The sequence below is a fragment of the Strigops habroptila genome, chromosome 9 (genome assembly GCF_004027225.2).
Source record: "Strigops habroptila isolate Jane chromosome 9, bStrHab1.2.pri, whole genome shotgun sequence".
In the NCBI taxonomy this organism is placed as follows: Eukaryota; Metazoa; Chordata; class Aves; order Psittaciformes; family Psittacidae; genus Strigops; species Strigops habroptila.
Window position 1 is genome coordinate 20,597,789 of NC_044285.2, and position 12,151 is coordinate 20,609,939.

The 12,151-nt window shown below is 47.4% G+C and overlaps 1 protein-coding gene across 2 annotated transcripts in view; it reads left to right on the forward strand.

Moving 5' to 3' along the window:
* The window catches only part of HCN4 (hyperpolarization activated cyclic nucleotide gated potassium channel 4), a 94,303-nt gene that overhangs the window by 63,264 nt on the left and 18,888 nt on the right, over positions 1-12,151 (forward strand). For both annotated transcript variants that reach the window (XM_030498335.1, XM_030498334.1), the window contains one exon: positions 5,268-5,486. In XM_030498335.1, coding sequence (XP_030354195.1) covers positions 5,268-5,486 — 219 coding nt within the window. The remainder of the gene's footprint in view (positions 1-5,267; positions 5,487-12,151) is intronic.

Consider the following 12,151-nt stretch of genomic DNA (forward strand, 5'->3'; position numbering starts at 1 on the left):
TGCTCTCCACTGCTTGAGCATTTCCCATGTAGTCACTTGGCAGCCCATAAAACCACCTCTGATTCTGACACAGTAGGGAAAGAAGATTCATCACCTCCAATCTGCTTCCTAAAGGTTTTATCCTCTTCCAGGGCCTCTGTGAAGGGTTTGGTGTTGCCAAATCGCATCAGGAGCCTGATAAATCCCTGGGTCCAATTCTTCTTGGTGTTTCCTACATGCACCATGTAGAAATACGAGCAATTACAGGAGTGAGTCTCCATATGACTTCTTTCTGAACTGGCAAGGAAGGATGTTTCTTGTATTAATTGCTCAGCCACATCTCAGGGGCTCCAGCATTGGCTTCCCTACAGGGCACTTTATTAAACAGAACTCCAGTGAGTCAGCTGCAGAGCAACATGTGTGAGAGCAGCAGCATGTCCCCAAGACCCTCTCCTGGCAGCACCTCACCCGAGATATTGGAGCATTGCTGAGACCTGGAAACTGCTCACTGAAACACATGGCTCACTCCCCTGGGTATTGTGCTGAGCTGAAGAACCCTGCAGAGAAGGCAAATAGCCCCATATCAAATGCAGTGACCTTGCACAGGGAACACTAATCATCTTCCTCCAAAAGGAGAGCAGCTTTCCTTTTGAGCTTAAAGCCTCCTCACACCCAACACGTTCCTGTAGTGGTGCTGAGAGAAAGGAGGAAGAGAAACGAATGCAGCATGTGTTGTGGAGGACAAAGCAGTCCTGCATGGATCTCCTGTGTGATTCCTAACTCCCCTAAAGCCTCTGGTCCAGCTCCTACCCTCACTTAGCAGGCACATAAACTGTGTAGTAGCTTATCATGGTTTGGTTTATACCATCTATCAGAGAGCAGCAAGAGTAGGTCTGCTCCAGCATGGGGTATAAGCCAGGAGCCAGAGGGGAGGCCTGTGCAGGCATCACCCTCACCAACTAGAGCATGTCTTACCAGCTGAAACAACAGGGGCAAAGCAGAAGTGACCTTTAACCATTCCAGGGTGACAGTCACATGCAGCGTCTATCCGGCGAGACCACTTAGGAGCAGTAAGAGATGGAAGGCTGTAGTGTAGTGTTCAGGTCCCAGCGCTGGGCACAGGGCCGGCTCTGGCAGGGTCTGGGTGCCCAGGCCTGCGCTGAAATGGCACTCCAGGAACATGGGGTGCGTGGCTGAGGGTCCCAGGCAAGGCTGATAAGTGGGTCAGCTAAGGCTGGTGCACTCAGAGCCCTGAGAAGATCTCTTCTGTTATGTGAAGCCATGCGAAGTTCTCACTGGAAATAAGCCCAGAAGAGGCAGGTTCTGTCCAGTGTGAAGTTTGACCTATCATCTCCATTTCTCATCCCACTATTCCCTTCCTTTAAACTGGATCTGCAGGTGTGTTTTCCAAACCCAGCAGTTATGGTGTTGTCCAGGGGAGGGCAGTGATGTTCAGAGGCCTTATTTCACGGTTTGACGTTAGTTGTGCAGTAACAGTCACGTCTCTGTGTCCAGGTAAGATCTCAGGTTAAATGTGAGATTTCCCAACACTGAAATAAGGCTTTCACTACAGACAGTGCCTTAATACTGTGAGTTATTAATGGTGTAAGTCAGGCGTAACATTGTGCCAGTGGACCATGCCCCTACAAGAATTTGCCAGTACTTCTCAGTGTCTTTACTTCTTTCCCTCTAGTCTTCTCTTTCTTCTCTAGTCTAGAAGGTTGAACCCTTCTTCTAGAGGGTTCAACCAGGCACACTGACATGTAGATCAGAAGCAGAACGTCTTGTAAGAAACCATGCAAGTGGAGATCTGAGCAGAGGCATTGCATTCTAGACACTAATCCCAGAGGAACCCTTACAGTAATGTCAGTGTGGATGTTAAAAAAAAGCTAGGCTGAGAAACCACTTCAAAGTAATTTGAACTCCCTTTTGGAAATACTCTTAGTGCCAGGCGTATACCTGAGATAACATCCCCCTTGGCTCTGTTCTGTAGCTCCATTTTAGCTGGCTTTGAGAGTTCGTTAATGAGGAGCCATTTGCTCTCTGCAGTTTAAGGCCTCATTGACCTGTCCTAATGGGCCATTTTAGCCAGTACGGTATGTTTGAAGTAGTACAACCCTCCCACCCTGGGGACTGGCATATATTGGCTACAAGGCTATGGCAATGGAGTTTAGAGCAGGCCTAAAAACTAAAGATATACTCAGACCTATATGCAAAGAACACATATACTGTGCCATGAGGATCCAGTGCTCTTTACAGATGTTGAACGAACTCAGAAGTTGTGACATGAAAGTAATTGCTCTGAAAGTTTCCCCTCCATGGAAGTGTCTCTCTTTCAGCAGTCCTTGATCTCTTCACCCAGCAGATATTCCCTCAGGATATTTGTTTTAAAGACTCCGTGTTCTCCACCAGCTCTCATCCCCAGCCTGTCATTACTCAGCGCTCTGCTCCTCAGCCTGGCACGAAGCAAGCTGTCCTCACCCGGAGCTGTGCTGCTGCTGGGAATTGGGCTTGAGGTTTGGAAGTCTCGAGTTCCTAGGGAGCCAGAAGAGTTACTGCAGGCTACAGGGGCTCAGTGATATTGGATGTTGTAGCCTTGGATGACTAATTCCTACAAAACACTGACAATCTTCCATGTAAACAGCATTTTGAGCAGCATGTTGCTAGAAGAATAGTGTTTAAAACCTGAACCTGCCTGACACCAGATGTTCCTCTTAAGCTCTGATCATTCTTTGCCATTAAAGACTGTGACAGTCAGTTTCCTAAGATGCCAAATTCCAGCTCATCTAATCTTATTCTGCCTCCCCACATGTCCTTTGGAATTTCAGCTCAGCATTTCTAATCTCAGTTCTGTTGTGGGGATGTGCTGCCCTATTAAAGTACTGCCCTACGGAACGCAGAGACAGCACTTCTGCAGTGTCCCAGTGGGAAACATCTGGTGGGAAAGGGATGGCCCAGGAACCTGCACCAGTAAAGAGCCTTTTGGATAAATATTGGTCAGTTGTGACTGCTCCTTCTTCTTGTCTCAGGACGACTTTCCTCCTGCAGCGTGGAAACAAATGGGCTAAAGCCATGGAATTTGCAGCATTTGCCGCAGCTTTATAAGTGCCAGTGCTGCAGGGCTGAGAGAAAGGGACTGTGGCTCTTGGAAGAGTTAACAGTGGAGATGCAGGGCTGGCTCCATAAGATGTGTGAGATGCTTGATGACTTCACAGATCGGAAGTGGGTCTGCAAAATGAACCAAAACCAGGGTGGTAGAAAAATGTTTCCCCCTCATTTCTTTAGCCAGGACTCTAGGGGCCACAGCGCAGACATGGGTGAGGGAAAAGAGCAGATTTACTCCTCTGGTGCTTGCACCTCAGGTAGTCCCTATGGTTGAATCCTTCCTGCTGCTCTGGACAGGCAGCGCAGCTCAACAGATGTTTGCCAAGAACTGGCTCCCGTTTGGTCTGCATTTCTTCACACGTGGGCATAGCCAGGAATGGAGACACCAATGGCCACATTAACTCTTGTCTCTGTCCCTTGACTCCAGGGCAGTTGTTCCAGAATGGGAGGTCAGGAGGTTCCTGCTGTGTCAGGGAGGGGAGCCCAGACAGGCAGGAGCAGCCTCTCTGGGGCTCTGAATACGCTGCTTTGTTGTCACTTCTGTTGCTTCGCCCTTCTTGTTGCAGTGTGAATCAGGCCTGGCCTGCATAATGTGACTGAATATGGCCAATGCTCTCACCTGCCTTTGTCCTGTCTCCTAACCAAGCATTAACACTCTCCAGAGGTTCCATCTCTTTGTCACAGCTTCTGTTTACTAGTTGTAAGCTCAGTGAAAATTTTCCATCAACATTAGTGACACTGAGAAAGCTGTTTGCAGGGAGGTCCTCAGCCATCCAACTCGGTGTGATTGAGATACCTCCAAGGAGGTGTCAAGTAAGCTCTAGGGTTCGTAGCATCACTGCTCACTGGTGCTGTAGCTGCTGCATCTCTCGGAATAGCATTCCCACAAGATAGTAAATGCACCTTGAACTGTTCCAGGAACTCAGGCTCATCAGAATAATCATGAAGCTTCTTACCCATGATGTCATTGCTGAGGTGCTGCTTGTGCTGGTTGCAGTAGGAGAGCAAAGGGTGTTTAGTGAATCCTTAACTTCACCTGGCTTCTCCCGGTAGTTTATCACACCTCGCAAATTAGACCATTTGTAATCTTCTCAACTCCCTGAAAAAAGCCCTGTTTTACACTGAGAAAAACTTGCTCTCTGGACATTATCATCTTAATTTTCTGTCCTTCCCATCTTCTCAGGTAATGACCAGAAATCCTGACCATTTCCTAAATTGCCAGGAGCAATTTTCCCCACTCTAAGGTCTTGCTGCTGCCACCATGCTCAGGCTGTCTTTTACCAGTTCTCTGGTAAAGTCTGTCTTCCAGTGAAGTAATCATTTGCACATGTGAGTCATTTCAGAATGCATAGTCTCAGTTTGTCAGGTTTCCAGCATGTCACACTGCCTGGCTTCAGTGCTGGGGAGCTTTGCCAGAAAGAGTATGCGGAATGTCTAAAAACCCTGTCCAGAGTCAGTTAATGTCAGACGACTAAACTTGGGAGTATGGAATCATAGACAGACTGGTTTGGGTTGGAAGGGATCTTAAAGCTCATCCAGTTCCAACCCCTGCCACGGGCAGGGACACCTTCCACTAGAGCAGGTTGCTCCAAGCCCCTGTGTCCAACCTGGCCTTGAACACTGCCAGGGATGGGGCAGCCACAGCTTCTCTGGGCACCCTGTGCCAGCGCCTCAGCACCTTCACAGGGAAGAGCTTCTGCCTTATATCTAACCCGAATTGCCTCTGTTTACGTTTGAACCCATCACTCCTTGTCCTATCCCTACAGTCCCTGATGAAGAGTCCCTCTCCAGCATCCTTGTAGGCTCCTTCAGAGACTGGAAGCTGCTCTGAGGTCTCTACACAGCTTCTCTTTTCCAGGCTGAACAATCCCAGTGTTTTCAGGCCTCTTTGTAAGGGAGTTGCTCCAGCCCCTGATCACCCTCGTGTCCTCCTCTGGACTTGCTCCAACTGCTCTATATCCTTCTTATGTTGAGGACACCAAAACTGCAGAGTGCTCCAAGTGGGGTCTCACGAGAACAGAGGGGCAGGATTATTGAGTGTGCCCAGCACTTCCAAGCTTTCAGAGAATTCAGTTGCTTTTTTAATATATAAAGATGCATTAAACATGGGCTTTGGGGTTGAATGTTGCTTTTCTGAAATGCTAATGCCTGTCCCAGTGCTGAAGCTTTGTCTGTCTCTCTAGAACGACTCCTGGGGGAAGCAGTATTCCTACGCCCTCTTCAAGGCCATGAGCCACATGCTGTGCATTGGCTACGGGCAGCAGGCACCCGTTGGCATGTCAGACGTGTGGCTCACCATGCTGAGCATGATTGTGGGGGCCACCTGCTACGCCATGTTCATCGGCCACGCCACCGCCCTCATCCAGTCGCTGGACTCCTCGAGGCGTCAGTACCAGGAGAAGGTAAGGACTGGGCTCTGTGACCCTCACGTGACTGTACCGTGGAGTCCAGGGCTGGCAGTGACATGGGTGAGAGGCCAGATGCATGCTGACTTTCTCACCACGGTGGTTTTTTGGTAATTCATCCCTTCACTCAAACCCTCAGAAGGAAATAGGTGCAGATGGGTAATATCAGGGCAGGTGGGTGATTCTTCTTGTCGCTGTCTTTTTAGATGAACGTTATCGGTGTCACTGGGGTTATCTAAAACTGCAAGTCACTTTTTCCTTTCTGTGGTCTTGTTTCAAATCCCAAGTGAATGTTCCAGAATGTGTGGCTTTGTTTAGCAAGTACTGATTGCAAAAGTATCCAGATTATTCACTTCAATGGTCATGGGTGAATTTACAAAAAACCAGGGCTCAGGAACTCCCAACAGGTTCCCAGGTAGATCTTGAATGAATTGAACAGTTATTGAATTGCATAATGTAGGCATGGGCAGAAATGTCACAGTGATCAGCAGTGGCAGTAACTGGTGGTGGTGTTAAGGTGGTGTTCTGTGTACGACGGTAAAGGCCAAAGAGAATCAGTCATCATGATTCAGCTGATGAGGGTAACTCGTTGGACTGCATTGATTCCTTACCTCTTTCCATGCCCTCGGTGTATCACTGTCTGTACAATGACATTTTGTTAGCTAAATCAAAGGTGATGCTTTGCCATCCAGGACACAGGCAAAACTTCTGCCTTCAACTTCTGCTTGAAGTTGAAATTGCAAAAGCAACTGCCCTCAGTTAGCAGGGCTGAGGATGCTACAGGCATAGGCAAGGAGGTGCTATGATCAGGGTGCTACAAATACTTTTGGCCTGAAGATTAAAAAGTGGAAGAATTTTTTGCTGTCCTGACCGGCCAGGTCAAGTTAAATCAGGTGAAAGGGCTGCTGTTATTCAAGTGAGTCAACAATGGCTAAGTGAATTTTAAGTCCAGGGTGCCCTAGGAACAGTTTTGAGGTAGGAGGTTACAATGCTAGGCCACAGAAAGAGAGTAGGGCAGAGAGTAAAATCAAAGAACACCAGAGGCTGAACCATGATTTGAGGAGAAGGATCTCACACCACAGCTAGAGCTAAAAGAGGGAAAAAAACGAGGAGAAGAAAAATGGAGGATTGGGCCTTGTGTAGATTTTTACCACTGTGCTACAGATTAGCTGGAGTAATTCTAATTGAGATATAGGCATGCCAAAGGAAAGGACACTGCGACATCAGGAATGCAAGCTGATCAGCTCTGAAGGGCTGATTTGCAGATCCAGCCACCTGGCCAGCCTCACTACAGCCAAGTTTCCACCTGCAGGGCTGGGCACCAAGGCTTTTTTCACAAGCCGGGTCCAAAGATAAGGGCAGAACTTGACCCTGGAAGTTGGATTCCAGTTAGTGCTCAGGAAAATCCAGAAGGGCAGCAGGGGCTGGGGCGGGGATGACAGAACGAGTGGGAAGTGATAAAGCCTTATTACAATGGGGAGATTGAATGAGAGGGTTAACAGATCCAGGAGAAAAGCTTGGTGATGAAGTTGATAGAAAGAGTTAATAAAGGCTTTAAAAAAGGGTGTATTTCATCGTGCAGTGGTGATAGCAGGTTCATTTCCCAAGGTAGTCCCCTGGGATTAAAGCCTCAGGGAATGGGTACATTCATTTTCCCATTGCAAATGGGCCAAACGATGGCCTAAAAACCAAATATGTATTCACTTTCTGCATTCCTTACCACTTCAATTGCCATGCTTAAAATGAGGCTGTTTGTTTGTGATTTGCAGTCCTGCAACTCGATTTAGTTCAGTCCTCATGGGACGTGTCTGTTGAGCCATAAGCAAAGAGTCTCAAGTTTGGATGTCGATTGCTCAAAGCAGGCAGCAGTTTAGACACCTCTGCCGTGTACACCTTTGGCTGCAAACAGGGCTCTGGAGACTTTAGCAGCTCTTCCAAGAATAGCCAAAGAAAGGGGAGGAAATGGGGAAGAGTAGCATAAATAACACTGTAACAGGACAGGAAGTTATGGTTAGTAACTCTACCGAGAGGCTTCGCTTTGTGTAACCTTCAAAACAAGGTTCGGTAGTGATTTTCTGGTGGCATTTCAGATTGTCATGATCTCTGCCAAACCAGCTTGTTCTTTCCTTGGATAAACAGGACTTTTGAGACGAGGAGTAAGTGAAGATGTTCTCTCTGGTGGCTTCAGCCGCAGATTTGTCTCACTCTGGGTTGGATTCATTGAACATTTGGTCATTCAATCCCTGTCTTGTGTAAATCTTCTCCCGTAGCACGTGAATTGACACTGTGCTGGTTTCTGCATGACAGGGAAGCTGTACAGGATCAATGGGGTAGTAGGAAGCAACCTCCACGACAGTGTAGCGCTGAGGTTTGTGAGTACAAGTGGAGAGTCCCACAAGGCACATAGCACTCACACCACCTCAGGCACTGAAGTGGCACAGCCGTCATGTACGCAACTTCAACAGACCTGGATCAGAAGAGCTCTTTAGATCTGGCACTCTGAAGTGACTGCTTTATTTCCAGGCCCAGAGGCAAAATTAGAAGGGACCTGTGTGTCCCATCTTATATTGAGAGTGTGTTATGCTCTGAGTTATTTGCCCATGGTCACAGAGAGTAAATGGCAGACTCAGGAGATGACTCATCTCAACCTCGGATCTTTACCGAGCTGATTTCTTTCTTCTGGGTTAGTTTTCTGCCAGACTAGAGGAGGCCAGTGAGTGCCAGAGTTGGTGCAGGGTGCTGGAGGAAGAGGTCTATAACCAACAGCAGCGGCACAAAGCCCTTTTCAGCTATTCATGGATTGTCTCAAACCTTTACATATAAATTCACGATCCCACAACCTGCAGTAGCTGTGGCTCATGAGAGAGGAAGAAGTGATTCCTGCCCAGGAGATAAATAAATCAAACCAATTTGCAAGTTATTGTCATGCTTTTTCCAGGTTCCCCTATTAACGTCTGTACTCATAAAGCTCAGCTGGATTAATATTTATGTCAAGTCACCACATGCCCTCATCCTCCCCAAGAGTCTCTGTAACCTTAAACTTTCGCTGCTTCCTGCAGCTGCGCTCCTTGGAACAGAGCAGGGAGAGACTCTGGCTTCATTCTGCCGGGATGCAGGCAGACATGTGCATCATGCAGAGAGGATCTGCTCCCCTGTGTTATCTTCTCAGGTACATTCCGAAGAATGACTAATGCGAAGAAGGAATTGCTGCTGTTAGGGTCGCGGAGCCTAGCAAATCTGTAATTCATCCTTCCAAAAGCCGCACCTCTCAACAAGACCTGCTTGCCACACTGGCATTCCCTCAGCTCTCTGCTTCCCACATTCAATCCCCTTCTTCTCCTCCCCCCGAACCATTACTATCTGACCTCTCCAGCGAATCCTGAATTATTCAGTGCCTCTTCTTCTTAAAATATATATTGAAACTGGGTAGATACTTAGATACTTTTGTATTCACTTATTACTATGAAGCACAGTTGCAAGGTGGGCAGAAGCACTAATGGCATCACCTCTCAGTTCCTGCAACAGCCCTGCTTATCCATCAGCACAGTCCTTCCTGACACAACCGAGGTCTGGCTGTCCAAGCTAAAAAGCACTTTATTGTCCAACTATCAACATTTCAGCCCTTCTGTTAGCAGCCTGAATTCAGCAAAGAGTAATTGAGGAAACTTTGGTAATTGTAAAGGCTGAAGCAAGGCAACAGGAACATTCAGTCTCTGTTGGGACAAAGCAGATATTTGACCAAAGTTCATTAGAGGGGAAGCGAGACTGCCATTGTGCCTGCCCACTGCAGGGAAAACTGGGCACCTCTCTTTGGGCTAGGCAAATTCACATAAGGAAAGTGTTTTCAACTGTTATTGACTGTTGAGATGCAGAGAGTAGGTATCCCTAATCTGCCTTTGTCGGGAAAGCTGGGAGGGTGATAGAGGTTGAGGACAGGGAAGGAGATAAAGCTGGTTCTCTTTGGACTGTGAGTGATCTTAGTTTTAGTAGAAGGAGAGGGGAGTGGGGAGACATGTAAGGAAAGTAGGCAGTTGTGGAAGGAAAGATACTCAGGCAAATGTTTTCTCTTTGATACATTAATACCTCCTTCAAGGGCTTTTTTGAGAAAAAACAGACTGAAGAAAGTTACTTATTATTTAAATGGACTCAATTGTCTTCAGAGAGATTGAAATAATTCCAAATGAGTTTTCTTAGTCGAACACAGAGAGGCCACGAACCTCTGTGGTTCTTCTGAGCACAGGTCACGCTGATGATACGGGGGCAGTTGGAAAGGTGGGAAAAAATGCAAGGAGAAAGGAGACAAGGAGGTTGACAGGTTAGGCCGTGTCTGAAGGCCCTCAAAGGGCTACCAGTTCAAAGGTGTATGAAGTGCTTTTAGAAGGTGCTAGATCTTCACAGGATCAAGGAAGGCCTTTAAGTTCAGGATTGTTAGGCTGAGGCTTTAACCCCCATCTACTGCTGATGATCACCACAGGATTATCGATCCCCCTTTGCTTTGTCCCGTCACTGGGTGTTGCTTATGGCCTCACATGTCCTTTAGACATCTGAGCTGAGAAGACACATGCACAGCCCACTGCGCTTTGAACCCTCCCTCACACAGATTTCAGTGGCCTTTTGTTTAGTTGCTTTGAATGGTCCACAGTGCAGAACCAGTGGCCTTCAGCAGTTCCAGGGAAGGGGGAAAACCCCACATGAACCTATAATTTATTAATGTAGAGACGCTATCTCTGCACAACGAAGAGTGAAGAGCCCACAAAACTCCCCAGCTAGCATGGGTGAGAGGAGCTGGTACTAGCAAGGACAAGAGAGCCAAGATGTGAAACTCTTGTTAATAATGACAGTTATATTTTCTTATTCACTTTTTCCTCTTCGAATCATATTCTTACTTTATAATCAGAAGCAGAAGCTTTTTTTTCTGGTGAAGGAAATTTGGCCGGGTTTTACTCTGAGCCTTATCTAGAGACAGTGATTGTAGGAGACTCTGACAAGCCCTAGGAACTTGCAGAGCAGTAATTTATTGCTCTTCATTGCAAACCAATAAATCCGTATATATTAGTGAATAAGCACAGTGTCTGAGTGGCCCCATCCAACCTGTGCTAGTGAATCTGAGGAGCCTGGGGGTTTGTTCTGAGAAGCAAAGGTCAGTTGAAGATGATGGCAAGTACTCATGGCAGAGGGAAGAGGGGCACTGGGAAGCCATCTTGTGACCTGGTCAGTGGTCCACTTGAAAACATTGGGCTAAAACTGAGAGTATAAGGTGATAGATTAGGCAAATAATTTAGCCAACAAAACCATAGCATTAAAACAAGCCCAGACCTTTGTGGCTTTATAATCAATTTAATAAACCCAAGTCGGCAAAAGGTAGTGTAATGATTTCCTTGTCAATAGTGAGTGTCGTGCATGTCCTGTGTCTCATGGATGCCTCAGACGCTGCAAATGTATCTCCAGTGGCAGTAGACAAGGCATGTTTAAAAAAAAGAAATCTGGAGGGAGGCTTTGGCCAAGAGACAGGCCAAGGGGAATGGCTTTAACCTGCCAGAGGGGAGATTGAGATGAGCTCTGAGGCAGAAGCTCTTCCCTGTGAGGGTGCTGAGGCGCTGGCACAGGGTGCCCAGAGAAGCTGTGGCTGCCCCATCCCTGGCAGTGTTCAAGGCCAGGTTGGACACAGGGGCTTGGAGCAACCTGCTCTAGTGGAAGGTGTCCCTGCCTGTGGCAGGGGGTTGGAGCTGGATGAACTTTGAGGTCCCTTCCAGCCCAAGCCAGTGTGGGATTCTGTGCTTTCTATGTTTATTTGAGCCAAGCCCTCAAATGACACAAGGAAGTGTCATTTATTCATAGAAAGTGCCTTTCACCCCCAAATACTGCTCTGGCATCACTCTTAGTGGGCCCTTCTATTCCCCTTTAAGTGACATGTTGTAAAATGCAAACCACTAGGTAAAAATAAGGACAGGTTAGATTGCAGAAGTGCATGTGGCAGTTGAGACCCAACAAGAACAGAGAGAAGATGGAAAGCAGAGCATGGATATTGCAGCTTCACATGAATAACGCAGCATCTGAGTCTGTGTGTGTCCTTCAGTTTGTCTGTGGCTATAAACATCCAAGGCTGAAACATGTATGGCTCCTGCTGCAACGGTTTCCTGTGCTTGGCTGAGGCCTCGAGGGGCTGCACATTACTTACTGGTCCAGAGCCAAGCCACCAGGTCACACACACACGCACTGGCCACCATTCCACTGTGTGTTCTGGAAAAACCTTCTGCTGAGGACACCTTTTACTTCCGTTTCCTCGTTCTGCACAATGTTTTTAAAGTCTTTGCTCAGCAATAGAGTTTATAAAGTAATAATTGCTGAGAGGAGATTCCCAGCTGAGCGCTTCTTTCTTAGCAGTTTTCGAAGTGTCTGTAGGGGAGGACAGGCCCTGGGCTGCTCAGCACCCAGGGAATGAGGAACTGCCTCCACAGTGTAACTAACTGTCTGAGGGTAAGTTTAAAGGTTAAAACATGGTACAGCCATTTGAGGAACATAACAAAGATATAACAAAGATATCTGCACTCTCCCCACACAGTTGCTCTCTCCTGCACCAGATTATCTGCCCAGGCCTGCCTTGACATGAGGGCAGCAGGCATGGGTATGGTCTACTTTGTGCTTGTCCATGACTGGGCACC